Source organism: Pygocentrus nattereri, chromosome 1, assembly GCF_015220715.1.
Source record: "Pygocentrus nattereri isolate fPygNat1 chromosome 1, fPygNat1.pri, whole genome shotgun sequence".
Lineage (NCBI taxonomy): Eukaryota > Metazoa > Chordata > Actinopteri > Characiformes > Serrasalmidae > Pygocentrus > Pygocentrus nattereri.
Genome location: NC_051211.1, coordinates 35,848,252 through 35,870,011, shown reverse-complemented (window position 1 = coordinate 35,870,011; position 21,760 = coordinate 35,848,252). Strand labels below are relative to the sequence as shown.

At 38.5% G+C, this 21,760-nt stretch overlaps 1 protein-coding gene across 2 annotated transcripts; it reads left to right on the top strand.

The window, feature by feature from the left end:
* The first annotated feature begins 503 nt into the window (after positions 1-503).
* Positions 504-21,353, top strand: slc6a1l (solute carrier family 6 member 1, like). 2 transcript variants are annotated; one of them, XM_017696974.2, is made up of 15 exons: positions 504-841; positions 2,188-2,484; positions 6,458-6,589; positions 7,445-7,545; positions 8,857-8,966; positions 10,122-10,254; positions 10,907-11,041; positions 11,426-11,529; positions 11,821-11,945; positions 12,778-12,890; positions 15,195-15,326; positions 16,378-16,480; positions 16,880-16,980; positions 17,645-17,812; positions 18,536-21,353. In XM_017696974.2, exons 2-15 carry the CDS (start codon positions 2,247-2,249, stop codon positions 18,626-18,628), a joined length of 1,788 nt encoding a protein of 595 aa, XP_017552463.1. In that variant the 5' UTR covers positions 504-841; positions 2,188-2,246; the 3' UTR covers positions 18,629-21,353. The 2 variants fall into 2 exon arrangements, with proteins under 2 accessions (XP_017552463.1, XP_017552462.1); XM_017696973.2 differs by having other exon boundaries at positions 2,144-2,484.
* The last annotated feature ends 407 nt before the right edge of the window (positions 21,354-21,760 follow it).

Here is a 21,760-nt window from a genome sequence, read left to right as displayed (position 1 = left end):
TTGCAAATATATACTATGTTCATACAGAGAACAATGCGCTAGATTAAAAATACAAGCTGTTAGTTCAGGTAATTAGTGCATTTAACTTTTTTTGAATTGCTTTACATACAAAAATTAAGTAGCCTGAAACTCACTACCTGCATCTAGTCATATAAAAGTTTCAACCTGTAAAGCCAGACTTAATTAATAAAGTTGTGGCTTTGGGCTTTTTTTTTTTTTGAGCCCGGCCTCATGTTGTCTGCATTTCAGGCCTTGTGCCTACTTGATTTTTCAAAATTCAACAAGCTCTTTCACTTCTTGCATGGAGTTTTCATCTGAAGGGATATCCCATGGCAACCGCACTGGCAGAAGCTGGCAAACTAAGCACATGCTGACACACACACACACACACACACACACACACACACACACATATCCACAGATGTAAGCCACCATAATACATATGCATACACACTTACACACACACACACACACACACACATACACACACAGTGTACCAGAAGCAGTAGACTGAGTCCTCTCTGTTAGCCCCAGGCTCTTACTGTGGTGAAGCAATAATCATATCAGACAACAGGTCGAAGCTTATTATCTGTGGCTCGATACCAGCCATGGGCTTTCCAGGGAACAGGGGCCCCAGCAACTGAATGAGAGAGAGAGAGAGAGGGAAGCTTGCCTCAGTTGGAATACTGGGACAGTTTCTTTTGGCTTTGTAATGCAGATGGATGGACTAGTCAACTGGCCATTGGGACTGACTCTCCTCTGGATGTTTTGACTTCACCACTTCTGGCTGTTAGCTCTGCCATCCACTTGACCAAAGGAAAGACACCTTCACATCTCTCAGGTACAATAGTGCTCCCTCTCTTATCAAGCATTCCAGAGAACCACATTACTAATTGGTTCTGGGCTTTTGCATACAGTCCTAAGAAACTTATGCATGGAATTCTAAGAAACTTTACACTCATATTAGTATGAAACATTTACATGATGGATCTTTAAACTTCAGAGAAGAAACATCCATTGAAAGATTCTAAAAGTTGTTTAAAGTGGTTCTACTAAAGAATCACTCCAAAAACCCCTTTTTGACACCTTGCAGAGGTACATGAACAAACTACTGGTTAGACTTGTCTAGAGTTCTCTACTGGTGTTAGCTTCTGTAACTGCAGTTATGTGGCAGTAGTACTATAGTGCAGCACTAAATTGATGCCACATGTAAAGAAACTCTTATACCCACCTACATAATTGGTGCCCAATGTATGGAAACTCATTACTCATTACCTACAGTGGCCATGGTTGAACAACTAAAACACAAATCCTGAAAAAAAAACACACTGATACTTTTTATAAAGTGGCCACTTTGAATTGGATTGAGTTTTGAATCTTCGATTAAATCTGTAATGAGTGATGCTGTTTGAAGCCTGTCAAATTGTTAATGGACAATGCAATTGCATGGGGGTTGACTGAGGATGATTCGAGAGTATTTTCATTCGAGCCAGAGAAACAGCTGTGCATTAAATGGAGATTACTTTCAGCACGATATTTTGGTGAATGAAATCGATGTGTCTGTCACCAGTCGGTGGGAGTAAACAAAAACAAATGTATCTCCACAGTCATAATTTGGCTATAATTGCCATGTTTGTCAGCAAAGTGAACGGCTTATAAAAAGTCATTGGGCAGCTACGCATTTGTGGGATAGGAGGGATAATTCATCAAGGGGAACCATCAAGCAAATACATAAGATATTTCACTCTAATTTTCTTTCTTTGAAAACCGTAGAGTGTAAGAGAATGAAACAGCTTGGGCCATTAGGGCGAAGAGCATAAGGAATCTTGAAGTCGGATGTCTTTCTCAGAAGATTAAATTGCATTACACAAAATGAGGGGAATTTAATGTATGACAATACTGAAGAAACTGTAGAATGAATGACTTGAATGTGATGTTTGGCTTCCTTCAGCTTGGGTTACTTGAGATTAGCTTGGAGATGCTATAGAATAACCTTTAGATTTTTATGGAAATTACAAACCCACAGCTCATTGGAGTGATAGGCATAAAGTATTGGAATAGAGTTTTTGACATTAGGCCCCAAATAAACACTTTCATCTTTCTCTCCTCTTGCTGAATTTGATCTGAATACCATCCACTGAAGAACATCTCAATAGACAAGAGTGAACAGTTGTTTCGTTGTTGTAGCGGAGTACTGGACTGTGTGAGTAGACCCCAGAGGACACTAGCTGGACCGTGGTCCTGCCATGGGGAAGACAGGGCAGAGCACAGTGGACCTCAACTCGCCCACAGAGGTCAAGCAGGCTGTGCCGTTCGAGGAGCTGAACCACAACATGACTCTTCCTGCAGAAGAGAAGAAACCGGACCTTCCTGATCGGGGAACCTGGAAGGGCAAATTTGACTTCCTGCTGTCCTGCATCGGATACGCCATTGGCCTGGGGAACGTCTGGAGGTTCCCCTACCTGTGTGGCAAGAATGGAGGCGGTAAGGATATTTTGCCTCAAGGTGAATGCTGGAGGGTTTAGAGGGTTTTCTCTTACACACTGATCTGGGATAGGCTATTAAAATCTCAGACATATTACCCTCTGGCGCTGCAGTGTACCATTTTCTTTGATCTATACATTGGATTCAACTTGACTTATTTAGCGTTATTTCAAGGCTATAAGATTAATTAGATCAGTGCCACATCAGTGTCACAACCCTGCCACAGTTAATTACATTTCATTTGCCTGAAAATAGGCTTATAACTTATTACACATTTGCAAGGCAAACCCTTGTTACGTTACTAACAAATGAAAGTTCAAGTGTTTGCATTTCACTTTTGAGTATACGTATAACCTGAAGGCTGTAAGAGAAGTCTTTTGTGTACTCAAAGGTTTGCAGCTCTTCTCTTTTCTTCATCTTCCAAGTTATTGTGTAAGTGAGCATGACTAAGTAAACAGATTGGCCTCTTCACTTAAAATAACAACACTTGCATGAAGGAGCATCACCTGCAATTGCTCAACATTTAACCACTGATAATAAACTCGTGCATTGATATTGTATATAGAGCCTGAACCCATACTCCACTAAATACATTCCAAAATCAACCTGAAGTACAAAAGTACTTAGTAAAAAAGACATCAGTAAAAATGTTTAATAACTGACTAAAATGTAACTGAGTAAAAGTTACTTTCCTGTCAATTCATATTAAATGTACTTAGTTACTGCCCAGCTCTGACATTGAGTAAACTTGCTATGCAATTTCTAGTAAGCAGGGGTCATTTGACCTGCTTATGGGCCATGAGGCTGCAGGTGGTCATGAGCCCTATGGGTATAGTTACACACATAGTGCCCAAAAATGTAAAACTTGTTTTAATACAGATGCACATATTGACGCTACCAGTCAGAGACTCCAGCACTGTAACCCATTACTGCACAAACTTAAACCTAGAACCAGAGCGTTAAAAGCCGTAGACAATCATGCTTGGAAATTTGCATTGAACCAGCAATTCATTGCCAAATTAAGTCCGCTTTGCCAGATTGTTTTGAATGGTCTGTTGCACCTTTAATGGTGCTGCAGTTACTGTTGTCTGTAACTGTTGCCCCGGGCACGAAAAATGTTCATGAGCCATTCATGTCTTACCTGTAATGCACTGAAGTAATGACAGACATCTGCTTTGGCATTTTCACAAAACCTGTTACAGTCTTTGTAGTGAAAAAACATTGTAAATGCCAAATTCACAGAAAATTGATGATAATGTTTTTTTGGCTTTGGATGGGTAGAAAATGGCATAATTTACAGGACTAAAACCTTCTTTTAAAATGCCTGCACATTTGTCTTTCAACTTCAAACACTGGTACACTGATAACAAACTTAAGGCTTGGGCAATGGTTGCTGTGCAATGACTGGAGGGCTGAAGAAAGGAGCTTGGAGGAAACTGTATTATTTGATTGGTTATAACACAAAGACAGCACTCACAGAAAATAAATCAAATTTAAATAAAAAAAAAACTAATCTATTTAAATATTCTTTCTATTTTTGATCGGGTAAGCCTGAGATCAATCTGGTAGGCCTATGTGATGCAGGACCAGTGGAACTCACCCCAGAGTGTCAATTTGGGGTCATTCAAGTCAGGGAATGGATAATTAATTCCTGATCTAATGTCAGGAGACTCCGTCCTACACATGTCCTTCTTCATCAGGCCCAGTGCCACAATTCTGCTGCATAGGCTAGTGCCCTCTAAATATACTGCACCGACTGATTGATTTCTTTTGAGCTGCAAATATGTGACTGACCAGTTCAATACGTAGCCAGCCATAGAAACTGGTGGGAAGCCACAGTAAGATTCACTCTGTTCTTGAACTTACTGTAGGACATTTGTATGTGAGTATATATATATAGGTGTGTATATATATATATATATATATATATATATATATATATATATATATATATATATATATATATACCAAACTCAGTAAAGATGAAGGGAGCTTCTTTTTCGCTCAGTTTCTTGTTCAAATTTTCCCATTACACTTTAGCAGTGCAGCAGTTACATTCTAGCATAACCATTGGAATAACCAGAGCCTACACAACCAGCGCACCTAACAGAACAAAACAGTCAAAAACAGATAAATATCTTGTAGATGTACTGTTGATACATTACTTAAGTATTGTACATACTTAATCTTAAAATTAGCTGTAACCTTAACCTCAACCCCTTAATCCTAACTCTCACCCTGGCACCTAACCTCAACCCAAAAACTAATGCTAACCCTAACCTTAACCAAAACCTAATCCAGTCAAACTCCAGTTACAGAATGTTGTGAGCAGCTATAACTGCTTGTTGAGATGGTCTGTATTAAGCCTATTACAGTGACCTCTCAGGTCAACATCTACAGATCTGAATTAGGATTCCATTGACAATTTTTTTTTTATTTCAAGAAAGCTGCTATCTGTTTTTATCTCGACCATCATTGTGGAGAGGTTTTAATAGTTTTCACCAGGATTGGAAGAGATTAAAAGAATGTATGTGGTTATGATCAACGTTATGGTTTATGTCTTACCTTACTGATAATGTGAGCTTTGACATTTTCACAAAACTCTTACCAGCTTTTGTAGTAAATAAGCATTCTAAGTACCAAATTTGCAGAAAACCAACAACAACAATGTTGTTAGACTTGTGTTTTTGGTTTTGGATGGGTAGCAAATGACATACGTAAGCAACATATATATTTTATACATCCTCAATTACATCTTGCAACCACAACTGTAGCTTCAAATAAAAAATACAAAAAACTGGCACATGATAAAGAACTGAAAGCTTGACACAAATGTTACAAACTCTCTAGAGCGCTGTCTGTTATGTCAGCTGGTACCAATCTGGACAATATTGCGGCCAGATTCACACAGTTGCATTGAATTTTATACTCTAACCTCTTGAGGCCTTTAATTTGAATTTCTGGTCCACCTTAAATAGCGCAGTAGCTGCATGCTATTACCCGTCCAGGCATCTGAACATAACTGCTATATCATTTAAGGAAGAACAGAAATTATGAATGGGAAGCTAACTTTATCTTATGTAATCTCTATTTACTGTCTCAGGTACAGTCAGTGAACTGAGGCTGTGCCACTTGAGGTGTGGGCCACAATGTAACATTTATAGCCTGTTCATATGCCTATATAGCTCTTAGTAACCAGCTGAAAGCCACCAGGAATTCTCCGACTGCCCACTCTGGCATTAGTTGTCAATAATGATTAAGTACCTGTTTTAACATATTTGCACCCAAAGTTAAAAAATTATTAAAGAATTTCCACAAATCATTGCTCTCTAGCAGCTCAACACAGAGTAACAACATTTCACACACAGAGCCAACATTGCCCTGGTTAATGGGATAACAGAGGTACGGCAAAATAATTTATTAAATAATTTTAAATTCATGAAAAATTCTCCAGTGGAGTTCCATTCTGCTGGCACAATGACCACCAAGGGAGATACAAAAAGAAGTTAAAGGGCATTAGATTACCAGCATGTGAACACAAAGAAGTTAAATCTCCAGGCACCAAAAGTTTGATTTTGAAACTGAAGACAGAAATATTTGCATGTATCATAGGTCTTACCACATTAGTGCTGGGGCTGTTTTAGTGATTTCTGAACATCTTAAATTCCCAGGAATACTTGCAGGCCAAGGCTTCCATTCCTCACTACTATGACACAATTTGCATCTCCCAATTTATATCTAAATCTCGCAAGTATTTACTGGAAAATAAGCCATAGGACGTAATAAGCCAGGACACCCCCCCCAAAAAAAAAACATTGTTTACATTTTTGCTATCTTTTTCTCATTTCTTGACTTTGAAACAAAGTTAAAAACACTGGATATAATTGAATGTGAACATAAAATGGTGGATATATGAAGTGCTCTTTTAAACACATGTTTAACTGAAAGCTGGACATTAACATTATCATTTCAGGAGCATTTCTGATCCCGTACTTTACTACACTGATTTTTGCTGGGATTCCTCTCTTTCTGCTGGAGACAGCACTCGGACAGTACACTTCAGTGGGTGGATTAGGGGTGTGGAAACTTATTCCCATGATGAAAGGTATGTAACACACATACACGTTTTGACCAAAATCTACACTCTAAAAAATTGTGAAATTTACTGGCACCCAGTGTATATTCAGTATTTTACAGTTCACTCTTATTTACTGTAAATTGTAAGTACTTTTACTGACAACTGCAAATAGCTATGAATTGCGCTGTTTGATATGTTACTGTAAACCGATGCACCGTTTTAAAAAATGTGCAATATTTTAGAGTATGATCTTGTAAAATAACTAGGTATTTTACTGTAAAATACTGTAAATTAAAAGCATTTTTTACAGTGTAAACCAATTTATATTATCTACAGTAAAATACATTTTATTTATATTAAACGATGAATATACATTACTTTTCTGGCAATTTTTACTGTAATTTGTGTCTAGTGTATAAGTATAAAAGTCCTTCATTCTGGTACTGATATAACAGAAAATACTTTTGCCTTGTAAACCTTCTGAAATGAAACTATAGGGGTAAACAAAAAATGTGAAAATGGTATGCATCAATACCAAGATCACCTCATAATCAGGCCTTCCACCAGGGGATCTCTCAAGTTGTATGCTAAAGATAGCTTAGATTCTCTCTTTCTTCTCTCTGCCTCATTTGTGCACAGCAGCTGTGCATGCAATATAGCCAAAGCAATTCCAATATAAAAGGCAGCACTTGACAAGAAAACCTGTTTAGCAGCTGACATTTACATTGTGTGAACATCCACGGTAGATGTACCAATACAAATACTTGGGATAAAATCCAGCTTTCCACAGATACCATTTTGGGTGTACCAATAAAAAATGTACACTTTTACAAAACCAATGATTTTACTCTCTCCCTCTCCCTCCCTCCCTCTCTCTCTCAGGTGTAGGTCTGGCTGCTGCTGTTTTGTCCTTCTGGCTCAACATTTATTACATCATCATTATCGCCTGGGCACTCTACTACCTGTTCAGCTCCTTCAGATCAGTAAGCCCCGCCACTTTCTTTGATCACTAACGGCTCAGTCATCCTCAGCCCATCTATTCATTTGTTACTTTGAGCTCTGAAGTGCATTTTAAAGTGTGTTCAATTGTTCACTTGTCCATTCACTCAAATATGAATGAGCTGATCTGAATGATTTAGGAGCAAATAATGATTATGATTTTCAAAGTTATTCCATCTTTTTGCTCCACGGAGCACAATGTCCTGTTCTTATTGTTCTGAAAAGGGAGTTATTTCTCCAGCTCCGGCAGCCATTGTTGCTTTCATGGAGTTCCCTATCTCCCTGTTTCTCGTTCCTTTCCTCCCCACCCCCTTGACCCGGCTCTTTGTGGCAGTCTCTACTCCAGAGTGCACTTTAAAAGCCGCTGGAGAAATAATAAGCGACTGGATGTTTTTGTGCAGAGCGGAGCACTCGGCGAGGGCTCTCTGCGTCATGGGAATAAAAACTTTCACTCTTCGCTGCAGAACACAGACTTTTAAACAAGCTTCAAATAGCACTCTTTTGGACTTAAGTCTGTTCCTTGACTTCTTCATCTTTATTTATTTTTTATCTATAGCTTATGTACAGTAGTAGCTCTGCTATTTTTGACAGTTTTCTCTCAACACTCATCTTTCCACTTTCTCTGATGTTTTATCTATTCTCCAGCTCAGTGGTTCACAGCCCCAGTCCGGGGACTCAATGTAAAGGCAATTTAGTGTTATCGACACTCTACGCATGTGTCGGGCTCCAGTCCTCACAGGCCAAAACACTGCAGACTTCAGCACATTGCCTTACTAAACACACCTGACACAGCTCATCAGCTAATTAGCAAGGTCTTCATTAACTGAACTCAGAGCATTAGATGAGGGTAAATGCTAAACTCCACAGCACTTTGGCCTGGAAGGTCCAGTTTGACATGCCTGCTCTACACTATGACCGATATAGAGCTATGCAAGTGTACAGGACCTCCATATAATATAGTGGCTCTATAAAGTTTATAGAACTGAATGTTCAAGCCAAGAATTATTTAGAAACTTTCATATTTTAGAGTGAATTCTTGCTCACTAATTTATTATAATTTTTTGTGCTATTTTACTCATTTTGTCCATTTTAACCTTGCCCATTGCTCTCTAGTACTGCTTTTATTGTTTAAGCAATGCTGCTTGTGTCCACAGCATGGCACTATGTGCACAGCTTGTAATGTGTTCTATAGCTAGGTTTTCTGTACTGTAGAGCTTTGGGTTTTAGAAAAATGCTTTAAAACCAACTTCATTATTAGTATCCAGTTTCACATCACCATCTTTGTCCCTTTGTAGGAACTGCCATGGCAGAGCTGTGATAACCCCTGGAACACTGAGAACTGTTTTTCTAACTACAGCCTGCCAGACACCACCAACCTGACCAGCGCAGTCACTGAGTTCTGGGAGTGAGTGAAGTCTAATCAGTCTTGTCATGTTGAATCAGTGGCCAAACTACATATTTTGATAATGTTTCAATTAAAAAAAACACACAACCTCAGCAGAATCCTTTTTAAATATCACATTTTCCTGCAAGTGTAAATGTAGCTACTAATAATAAAAAAAAATAATATAGAAATTCCCCAGCTCTGGACATCCAATATCAGTATTTAGTAACTCCTCCTTTTGGCAGGCCTTTTGCAGCCAGCTAGGATATTTTCTGTTCTTGATCTGTAATATTCATGGGCCAGCTTGCATGTGCAGCACATTTTAGATCTGCCCCCAGAATTTCAATGATGTTCAAGCAAGGGGCCATTCCAAAACCTTCAGCTTGCATTTCTTAAAGTAGCTCATGCTGGATTTTGAGGTATGTTTTGGATGATTGTCCTGTTATAGCAGCCAGCCTCTTTTCAGCTTCAGTCTCATGACTGACTGTGTCACATTTGCTTCCACAGTGTGCTGATATTTAGTGAACTCATTCTTCCCGTTACCTGTGTAATGCCACACAACCCCACTGTAATAGATACAGTTAGTTAGGTGTTAGTTTAATCAAATATTGTTCCTTTTTTTCTCCACACAAACCTTTTGGATTGTGGTCAAAGAGTTTTTTACCAGTCAGTCCACTGCATTTATCTCCAAAATGCCTTTGGCTTATGCAGAGGTAGTTTCAGATATTGACCTATGTAATGAGGTCGCCAGTGAGGTTTCCTTTTGATGACTCCTCATTGCAGATCATTTTTGCAAGCAGCACTGCACAGCAGAATGATGCACCTCCACCTTGAAATATACAGCATGAAACTTATGAGAAAGAACATTTTCAGGAAACACACACATGTTCTACACACACATGTTCTACACACACATGTTCTACACACACATGTTCTACACACTTGTCCATGTAACTGCTGAACAACCAATTGACCAGTTACTTGTGGGCACCTATTGTGATTGCTGTTATGATTGTAATTCCCACACTTGTTACCCCAATTTACCCTCAAATTAAAACTAAAACTCTGCACGTTGAACTCATGTTTAACATTTAATTAACAATTAAAACCTCAATAGGCTGTGATAGACAACTAAATAATAAAACCTGTATGTGCTGTTTATGTGTGTCCCACCAGGAGAAACATGCACCAGTTGACCAATGGCCTGGAGGAGCCGGGGGAATTGCGCTGGCCACTGGCTGGAACTCTAGCCCTGGCCTGGGTCCTGGTCTACTTCTCTATCTGGAAAGGGGTGGAGTGGACCGGAAAAGTATAACTACCAGAGCCTCTTACACTACATATGGCCTTGTTTTAAACTGTGGAATTCTCTCAATCTTGATTTCCTTATCCCTAACCATCATTTGTGCTCATTTGTATGACATTCAAGTTTTTCAGCTACACTGAACCAAATGCTGCATTCGGTTTACTTAATTCAAATGTGTACGTCATTTCTACATGATTCAAATACATTAGATGAATGCAGCAGCCATAATTTTATTTGTGTGGCAATAACTGTGTTGGTAATACATTTTATTCTAGTGGAAATGATGAGTACATTTAATGCATCAGTTTTTTTCCAGCGTAAATAATGTGATTAATCCAGAGACACTGCAGCCCACCAAGCCATAATGCAAGAGAACATTCAAATAGGAGAGAAAATCATTCCCTTCCTGTTGTCAGAGGATAATTCGATCTTAATGTGAACTGTGCATGTGGATTAAATTAACACTCCAGTGGCCTACAGCCTTCATAGACATTACCAATTAAGCATGATCATTAACCTACGATGGGCAAATCATGTTCCTACGCTGAAACAAATCATCATGGAACCATTGCCGTCCGAACATCTGAATTATACTGTCTGCCAAATAGCCTTCATGTTATTCCTCTCTCCATTTCCCTCCTTTTATTACTCCCCTCAGGTGGTGTATTTCTCTGCCACTTACCCTTACTTCATGCTCTTCATCCTGTTTTTCCGAGGGGTCACTCTCCCCGGCGCTAAAGATGGCGTTCTCTTCTACATCACTCCTGACTTCAAAAAGCTTCTGAAATCAGAGGTAAAGTTTGCAGATGTGTGTTATTTCTGGACTATATGGATTTTTTCAGATCTGAAGCAGTGCTGTTTGTCTGATGGTGACAGTTTTGATGGTGTACCGCGTCTTGCAATGTTTTTAGGTGTCCCATTTTCTTGTATCTTACTATTTTTTTTTAAAGTTCAGTTTTCAAACACCTGTTTTTTCATCATTTTCAATTTACTTAAATCTAGGTTGCTTTGGAATAATGTCTTAAGATTAAGAACTATAACTGCCATCTATAGAACTGCTAGCAATAACTTCAACTTCTAAGGATTGATATGACTGAAATAACTGAAACACCCCAGCCAACACATGGAGACAGTATAACTCAAATGTACATTCTCTCTGTGTTCTGTGTTTCTTCAGGTGTGGCTGGACGCTGCCACTCAAATCTTCTTCTCGTATGGTCTAGGTTTGGGCTCTCTGATCGCTCTGGGCAGCTACAATCCCTTCAATAACAACGTCTACAAGTACATCCCTTCTTCTACATGTGCCAGAAATACTGCATCAATGTAGATCACACTTGGGTCATGCAATGTCAGATTTTGGGTTCCACATTTTAAAAAGTCATGGAATCAAATAATGTAGACCATAAGATTAAACATATATGTTCTTACCTGAAAATAAGATGTAACTGCAAATAATATGAATATGTTATCAATTTGTAAGTCTACATGCTACACAGTTATAGTGTCTTGAACATAAAATCATGAGATTTTAACTAACCTGTATACTAACCATAAGACTCCTCCATGTTGTAGAGATGCTGTGATCGTGTGCTGTATAAATTCCTTCACCAGCATGTTTGCCGGCATTGTCATCTTCTCCATTGTAGGATTCATGTCCTACATCACCAAAAAACCTATCCAGGAGCTCGCTGCTTCAGGTTAGAGTCACACTGTCCAACAGCACACACAGTGTAATCTGACCAGCCACTTCGTTAAGTACACCTCCTTGTATGTACAGTCTTTGTCCTTTTTATCAGCTCCACTTAACATTTGATGCCACCTGTAGTACAATTTTAGACTGAAGTCCATCTGTTTTCAGCATACTTTATTAGCCCCTTTTACCCTGTTCTAATAGTTAGGACCCCCATAGGACCACCACAGAGCAGGTATTATTTATTATTTGGGTGGTGGATCTTTCTCAGCACTGCAGTAACACTTTTGTGGTGGTGGTGTGTAAGTGTGTGTTGTGCTGACTGGGTCAGACACAGCAGTGCTGCTGGAGTTTTTAAACACTGTCAGGGTCACTGCTGCCCAAATATCCGTTGCTGGCTGGATATTTTTGACTGGTGGACTTTTCTCAGTGCAGCAGTGACACTGAGATGTTTAAAACTTGCAGCACTGCTATCTGTTCCACTTGCAGAAGCATAGCACACACCACCACCATGTCAGTGTTGCAGTCCTGAGAATGATCCATCACCCAAACAATACCTCCTCTATGGTGGTCCTGACCATTGATGAACAGGGTGAAAGGGGGTCATGTATGCAGGAAACAGATGGACTACAGTCTGTGCACCTATATAGTAAGTGTAGATGCAATGTTGGTGTACTTAATGAAATGGTCAGTCAGATTATATGTGATAGCTATTTGACATGCATTATTGACAATATCTTGCAAGCCATTTGTAATAATGCTACAGTAATTTATCTATTATTGCTGAGTGATGGTCAGTGTTGGTCTGAGAGTGAGTCTGCTATCATTTTAAACATTAGGCCCAGGTTTAGCGTTCCTAGCCTATCCCCAGGCAGTCACTCAGCTGCCCATGTCATCCCTGTGGGCCATCCTGTTTTTCTCCATGCTTTTAATGCTGGGACTGGATAGCCAGGTAAGATGTGCACACTTACACACAAACAAATACTAAGGTGCCAAAACACATGAGCCTATAAATACACAGAAATGTGACAATTAATACTTTTCTCATCTACATCGTGCAAGAACAATTATACATAAAGACCAATTATGAAACAGATAGTTCAAGTTCTAAAATCTGATTGGATGCCACATATTCAAAGGTGTTATCTTATTGAAAGGTATCTTTAGATGTTTATAGTATTTTGGGAATTTGGTGAAGAAGAATGTTCTGCTTACATTGTCAAGTTATCTATCTTGAAGTTTCAGTTCTATTTTTGAGATATAAATTATGTATATTAACTTTATTCGAACTCAGTGTTAACAGCTTTCAAAGTCATTTAGAGTTATCTACAGCCCTGCTTGTTATTCTAGACACATTCAACATTTCTTCTGTTGTGGTCTATGCAATATTAATTTTATTATTGCTCAAACCTTTAGATGAGGGTGTGAGGTAACCTGGATTTATGGAGTCCACAGACCAGGGCAAGAGAGAGAGAGACGCTGGCATTGAGGATGCTTTGAGTTTATTGGCTAAATATTAAACTACCTTGGACTCCATTCAATGACAAATGAAAGAAAATACAACCCCAATTCCAATGAAGTTGGGACGTTGTGTAAAACATAAATAAAAACAGAATACAATGATTTGCAAATCCTTTTCAACCTCTATTCAATTGAATACACTACAAAGACAAGATATTTAATGTTCAAACGGATAAACTTTATTGTTTTTTCAAATATCCACTTTTTCAAAAATCCAGTCTAGTACCCGCATTCTTTTACTATGAAGCCACGCTGTTGTAACGTGCAGAATGTGGCTTGGCATTGTCTTGCTGAAATAAGCAGGATGTCCCTGAAAAAGACGTTGCTTGGATGGCAGCATATGTTGGTCCAAAACCTGTATGTACCTTTCAGCATTAATGGTGCCTTCACAGATGTGCAAGTTACCCATGTCATGGGCACTAACACACCCCCACACCATCAGAGATGCTGGCTTTCGAACTTTGCACTGATAACAATCCGGACAGTCCTTTTCCTCTTTGGCCCAGAGGACACGATGTCCATGATTTCCAAAAACAATTTGTAATGTGGACTCGTCAGACCACAGGACAGTTTTCCACTTTGCGTCAGTCCATCTCAGATGAGCTCAGGCCCAGAGAAGCCGGCAGCGTTTCTGGGTGTTGTTGATATATGGCTTTCGCTTTGCATGGCAGAGTTTTAACTTGCACTTGTAGATGGAGCGACGAACTGTGTTCACTGACAGTGGTTTTCTGAAGTGTTCCTGAGCCCATGTGGTAACATCCGTTACAGAATGATGTTGGTTTTTAATGCAGTGCTGTCTGAGGGATTGAAGGTCACGGGCATTCAATGTTGGTTTTCTGCCTTGCCGCTTACTTGCAGAGATTTCTCCAGATTCTCTGAATCTTTTGATGATATTATGGACTGTAGATGATGAAATCCCTAAATTCCTTGCAATTGCACGTTGAGAAACGTTGTTGTTAAACTGTTGGACTATTTGCTCATGCAGTTGTTCACAAAGTGGTGAAACTCGCCCCATCCTTGCTTGTGAATAACTGAGCCTTTCAGGGATGCTCCCTTTATTCCCAATCATGACACTCACCTGTTTCCAATTAACCTGTTCACCTGTGGAATGTTCCAAACAGATGTTTTTGAGCATTCCTCAATTTTCCCACTTTTGTTGCCCCTGTCCCAACTTCTTTGGAACATGTTGCAGGCATCAAATTCAAAATGAGTGAATATTTGAAAAAACAATAAAGTTTATCCGTTTGAACATTAAATATCTTGTCTTTGTAGTGTATTCAATTGAATAGGTTGAAAAGGATTTGCAAATCATCGTACACATATGAACATCTACTCACAGCACATCTACTGAATTCTGTATTAACGTGACAAGTGCAGCAAACCAGTGATCGATTCATGAAATAATATTTGATTATTATCTTGCTTGGCAATTATACATAGCTTACTGTTAAAGAAATACATTAATTGGCGGAAATGTTTGTTCTAAATATTATTTAACAATAATGCATTTAGTCATGTATTGAACATTTTTTAATCAGATTGTATGTTGTCCCTGTTTTATAAAACCCACTTCACAGTGATCTTACCATGGTTAAGAGGATTTTACTTAACCTTATCTTCACCATGGTAAAATCACTGTAATGCACACAATAAGTGGAGTTCCTTATTGCTTTATCATGACATCACTGTCTCAGCAGAGTATAGACATGACAAAGTAAATGAATGATCTCCACAGTTCTGTACTGTGGAAGGTTTCATCACCGCTCTGATGGACGAGTACCCCACCGTTTTGAGAAAGAGGAAGAAAGTGTTCATCCTGATTGTTTGCATTATATCCTTCCTCATTGGCTTGTCCAACATCACACAGGTGAGTTGCAGCCCTGAAGACTTTCCACTTTGTGTTTGTGATGCATTTCAACATAACAGACCGAGTCACATTTTTAATGTAAATTGACAGTAGTTGCAAAAGTCAAAGACCACCCATCATTTATTTAATTTTCAATCAAAACAGCCATTAAGTATAGCCATAGCATAGTAATGAAGTTACTATAATTAAATTAACTATAGTAAATTATGTTACTGATTTTTCAAGAGATATGTCTGAGGAAATCAGATATAATTCACATGCAGAACAAAAGGAACGTCAAAGGACAATCAATGAAAATAATTTCCAAAACTAGAATTTTTTTTTTTCCCCAAAAAAATTAAAAGACACAGAGAAACAAGCACGCGAGACCTGGCAGACCACCAACACTGTCAACATCAGATAAACAGAAATTTAAGCTTTTATCTTTGAGAGAGGGAAGAAGATCAAGCTCCACTCTTGCTTCAGATCTGAAACAATCCACAAGTGTTTCCATCCATCCTTCTACTGTGATAAGACAACTCAACACTATGAGTCTGAAAGGATGTGTAGCTGCCAAGGAGCCCTTACTGAGAAAAGGAAACAGACAAAAAAAGAACATTTGCAAATCAAACAAATAAGCTGCTGGTCTCATAAGAATGGACTGTCCACTCCAAAGTCCAGACCTTAATGTCACCGAATGTGTTTGGGATTACTTGGATTCTGAAAAGCAGAAAATGCAACCAACTTCTAAGACTGAACTTAATATTCTATTTAGTTGTTGAGGTTAGGTTAATTTTCTTTTTAATACATATTTTGTCTGTTTATTTTCCTAATGGCATAAAATTCTACATTGTAGCATTAAATGGAAGTAATTAAATAAATGAAAGGTGGACTTTCTACAATACTTTGTCTTGTATTTTGTATATATGTTTTATTGGTCTATTTTCTTTATTCTGTGCAACCTGGTGAAAGAAAAATCTATTCTATTCTATTCTATTCTATTCTATTCTATTCTATTCTATTCTATTCTATTCTATTCTCCACTGACAGACATGGTTGCTTCTCCTTTCAGGGTGGCCTGTATGTGTTCAAGCTGTTTGACTATTACTCAGCCAGTGGGATGTGCCTCCTCTTCCTGGTCTTCTTTGAGACAATCTCCATAGCCTGGTTTTATGGTATAAAACTCCCAGTGGTCAACCACATTATTACAATTTGCAGCCAATTCAACCTGATTTAAATGTGTTCATCATTTCTACATGATGTATATTAAAGCAACACAATTATTGCCTAAACTAAGTTAATTGCAGTACAACACGGTTTTCATGTAATGTATTTTGGTTCTGTCACTGGTTTTCAGCAAAGTACAATAGCACTATGGTGTCAGATATAAATGGCTGGACAAATTACGTGAACTTATGTGAATAGGCAATTTAAGCACTTAACCAGTAATGGGCAACAGAAGAAACTGACCCAAAATTACAGTGTGAATACAGTGTGATTCTTCTTGTAATCTTCTTCAATGGCATACAGCGTCTGCAGAGCAAACTGACTTTCTGTCTTTCTCTGCACTTAAGGAGCAGATAGGTTCTATAATAACATTGAGGACATGATTGGCTACCAGCCGTGCAGCTGGTGGAAACTCTGCTGGCTCTACTTCACACCGCTAATCTGTCTGGTATGAAAAATATACTTTATGAAAACAGTCAATGCAATTCAACATATTTATCAATATATATATTTATCTAATCTCGCTGATATTTACAACACACTGTGTTCATGGAAAAGCTATGCAATGCAGCAATTATTTGTTAACCAATATACATTCACTGGCTCCTTTATTAAGTTCATCTCCTTGTTTTTACACTCATCATGCATTCATTAGCTCCACTAACATATAGGTGCACTTTGTTGTTCTACAACTGCAGACTGCAGCCTATAATTGTACAACTACAAAGTGCAAATAGTAAGTAGACACTCTGTGTAGATAGATAGCACACATATATTTATCTAATCTATCTGGTATGGAAATTATACTCTACATGCATGAAAACAAGATCTTTAGCAAAATATATGTATCTGATCTGTCAGGTCTGTTTGCAAAGCTACATAATTGTCATTTATGTTATGGATGCCACAGCAATATCTAATGAAGATCACATCTGTTTACTAATTTATTCCCTCACTCACCCTCCATCCATCTGTTTATCCATCCATCTATTCATCTGTCCTATGCATCCATCCATCTGTCCATTCTTCCATTCCTCCATCAGTGTATTGATCACTTCTTTGATGCAGCTGATGACTCAGTAAAGCTGCCTCTTGTGTTTTCTCTGTTATAGGGGGTTTTCACCTTCAGTGCCATAGAGATGACCCCTCTGACTCTGGGGAAATACGTGTACCCGGCCTGGGGGCAGGGCATCGGCTGGCTCATGGCCCTCTCCTCCATGCTGCTCATCCCAGGATACGTCATCTACATGTTCTTCAGCACCAAGGGCAGCATACGCCAGGCAAGGCTTTTATTAGGGCCTGTTCTATCAATCTGTGGACAAACACAGCTGATAAACACCCAGGCTTTCCCTTTTTGTGCTCCTTCTATGCTATCTTATTCTCTATTTCCTTCTCTGTTTGGTTTGCTTCACAGGATCAGATTATAAGTCTTGGTGCTCAGTTCCTATTTTTGGGTGTTTTCTTGCTTTGATCATTCACATCATTCACATTTGTGTTTGAAGTGACCAATACATGTAATACAGTAACCATGCACTGTAAAAAAGAAAATGTTGAGAGAACTCAAAATGTCAACGGTAACTAAGGTTACTTTATTTGATCAAGTTGAATTATGTTTTTTTGAGAGAATCTAGAGAAGCCTACAATATATTATGGGTAAAGATGTCTGCCAAATGCAATGAATGTAATGTTATTGGCAGCCTAATGTTGGATAAACAAGTAAACTGTACTAAGGTTGACTTTAAAGCAGCTGTTGAAAAAAGCTCAAATATCAACGCATTATGTTGTTGCATTCTGTTGTATACTGTAGCGAATTACTTGGTTCAAAGGTGCACGTAATTTCCACATGAATCTCATATACTACACAAGTTGTGTTTTTCAGTTTGCTTACTTTTGCCAAGTTTTTTGATGCAATACATTTTATTTATGTGGAAATTATTTGAATCATATAAACTTAATGCATCACTATATGCATCACTCGCAATATTTCTTTCTGTCCACCACAGCGCTGGCACAAAATGACCACGCCCACTGAGGAGATCCAGACAGACAAGGACTTCACAGGGCATCAAACAAACATTGGCGAAGCTTCCGTCTGACATTTTTCCTGTCCCGGGTTCAGTGAAGGCCTACTGGGAAACTAAAGAAAAGCATCCTGGCTAACAGCACAGCACCAGCACTGCTTCCTTCTACACATCTCTTTCACTGTGAGCTGGAGAGAGTCTACAAAAAAGACTAAACTGAACTGAATATACGCTCATGCCTATTTTCCAGTCACTTTCAATTCAAAGCATTTGCGTGACTCGCAGTGGGCAGACTGCCAGTGTTTAATCTGAATGTATAAACCAATTTCTCTGCGACATGGACATGCAATTACAAAATATATCCATGCAGGAGAGGCATTTTTCAAGCTTTGACCTTTTTCGTGAGCGTGTAATGGATGGAGTGTTTGTGATTCTGGGCAACATCTTCAAAGACTCAATGTCATCTAAATTATACACAGCTTAGCACATTTTGAGAGACTGCATGACATTTGGGCCATACCCAATACACAACCACATAAAAGAGCCACATTACTGTGATAGTATGAAAGTAACCAGTGGTGAACCTTCTATTCATCTATCCATGCCCCACGCACAAATGTGGTTCTTCATAGCAGTGTTGTTTTACTTACACCTCGCTACATAACATTGATATAACCAGTGAGAGATGTTTGAAGTTGATAAAGCTGAAACATTGGGGATTATCTTAATATTTATTTAAATAAATATTTTGTCTCCCCAAACCTCCTGCATGGTTTTTTTTACCACTCCTCTCTGGTGGCTAGTAAATGGGATATCCTCGCATGTATACCTCATTATTGCATGTGTTTTTTTCCTGTTGTAGTACCAAACTGCCTGCCACTATACATTTTAACTGTACATAAAACGACAGTCTGTGATGGGCTCTTTCCTCTCAAGGTAGGCGGTTCTTGACCACATTACAGAGAATTTCAGACCAAGCCTTTTTAAACATAAAGCGCACCGCTTCTTGTGCTTACAGCCAGAAGAATACTTATCCCAGGTATGCAAACGCTTGTAGTACTCTGAGCGTAGCAGCAAGAGGTGGTATAGTGACAGCCACGCTGTCTTGTCCTGCTAGCATACTTTTACCAGTCAACTCTCACGGCAGAGTCTCTCACAGAGGTATTAAGTGATACATAATCACCTGTTCACTCCAGCAGGACAAACAAATCAAACAAATCAAGCAAACGTTCCTCTGTTGTCTCATGTTTAGTTGTTTTGGCTGTTGGTATAACAGTAAGTCATGTCCACAGATGCTCTAAAGTTCATTGACTGCCCCTTTGAAAACCAAGTGTTTTAACTGTAATGTAAAATGCTTGCAATGCATTGGCCAGACTTTGTCCTTTGCCTTCATGTTGAGTATGTTTCTGACCTAAAAAGAGACCTGAAGCCTTTCTTAGGGTGCAGGTTAATGCATATAATGCAAGACGGAAGACAAGGAAAATGTCATATATACCACTAAGTAGCAAAGTTTTTCATGTGTTCAGAATGTGATAATATTGTGTGCAGTGTTGTACAGGGCCAGACATTCAAACACAACCAATTCTAGCTTTTCCTTCATGTTGGATGAGTGATTAAATAAAAGGTTGACACTTTATTTTGGGTGGTCCGTTTACAAACACTCAACAGACTCTCAGTCACACGTCAGAAACATTTGAGGGTTAGGATTAGGTTTTGGGTGGAGGTTAAGTTTAGGGTTAGGATTAGGGCCAGGGTTAGGGTTAGGTGTTAGGTAAGGTTAGGTTTTGCTTAATGGAAGTAACATATTAACAAAACACTACTACTTCAGTGGTATGTCGTAGATGTGTAACTGATAATCCGTTAAGAGTTTATTAATCACCTACAAAAGACCACTCAAATAAAGTGTTACCAACAAAAGGTATCCTTAATGTTGAATGGACAGTTGTGGATAATGAGGTGCTCTTTCATGGGTTGATGGTTCTCTAACTTAAATGTGCAGCTTAAAAATGCAAAGCCCAGGCAAGAGGAGCATTTTCAGTTGTTTCAGTTGTTTTTCAGTTGCTCCAAAGATGACAATGAAAAAAACGAGTACTTGAGAGAGACTGAAAATGATACACAGAGGTCTGGTCTGTGACACTACTGTTAGCATTGTGACAAATTTCTCATTGTCATTTCCAATCTGCCATGTTTTGATTAGTCACAAGAACACAGTCCAGTTCGGTAGCCTAGCATTTTAAACTGGGCACTCAACATTATATAGAGACAAAAACAACAAAATGGTCCCATTTGAATAATTTCCATATTCTGACAACTGACCTGTGCACTACACATTTCTCATTAGGCTTAATGGGATTTTTTCTAATGTTCTGTAAAGCTTGTCCAATCTAGTAACAGGACGCATTTGTGGGCAGAGCATGGATAGGCCGATTCCACCTGAGACATAGTTTTAATCCTCTGAGGCATCAGATCAGATTGATCTGCCTGAATCAGCACCACCTTTGCTTGTAGTAAAAGGGCTTTTTGACCTAAATCTGTTTAAATGACCACCACTGAATACTTGTATGTATGTATATGTATGTACATTCAGTAGCATTCATTTGAAGAGAGTTATTCAACCTTCCATGAATGTTGTAAAGACTAAGTTAAACTGTTGATTTCTGATCATAATTTTGTACATATTCTAAAGGTTGTCAATGATAAGACTGATTAACCCTAAAGACGTTTCATAGTCATGTTGTGCAAGTGTGTATAGCTGCTCCTTTCAAACAGAGTATGCACAATAAAACACTAAAAGATTTTATTTCAGCCTAAAGGAATCATTATTCTGCTTGTTGTGCTCTCAGAAGCGCTTCAGTCTCACAAATAACACAAACAACATTCTTTACACTATTGCTCTGTGTATGAAAAAGGGATTTTATCCTGTTATACTGAGCAATTTTGCCATTTTCAATAGGCAGCTGCAACTCCTAGACTGTCATTTCTTAAAAGGATTGTTATTGAAAGAGTAATAGCAGAACAAAGATCTCTGATTAATAAGTACTGGATATGAAGTAGAATATATAATCAGCTACGACAGCATCAGCTGCTGAATGAACAACGTTTTGTAATCATCCAGTAAATTATGAGGTTTTATTCATATGGAATTTAGAAAAAAAGGAATAAATAGCATCAGAACCATGCACTGCGTTATTTATTAGAAGCCAAGTT

Excerpts from the sequence above, each read along its gene's own strand:
- slc6a1l (XM_017696974.2), top strand. The coding sequence starts at position 2,247 with ATGGGGAAGACAGGGCAGAGCACAGTGGACCTCAACTCGCCCACAGAG. Across the intron at positions 10,255-10,906 it reads GGGTGGAGTGGACCGGAAAA|GTGGTGTATTTCTCTGCCAC; the intron begins GTATAACTACCA and ends TACTCCCCTCAG. Across the intron at positions 16,481-16,879 it reads CTCCATAGCCTGGTTTTATG|GAGCAGATAGGTTCTATAAT; the intron begins GTATAAAACTCC and ends TCTGCACTTAAG.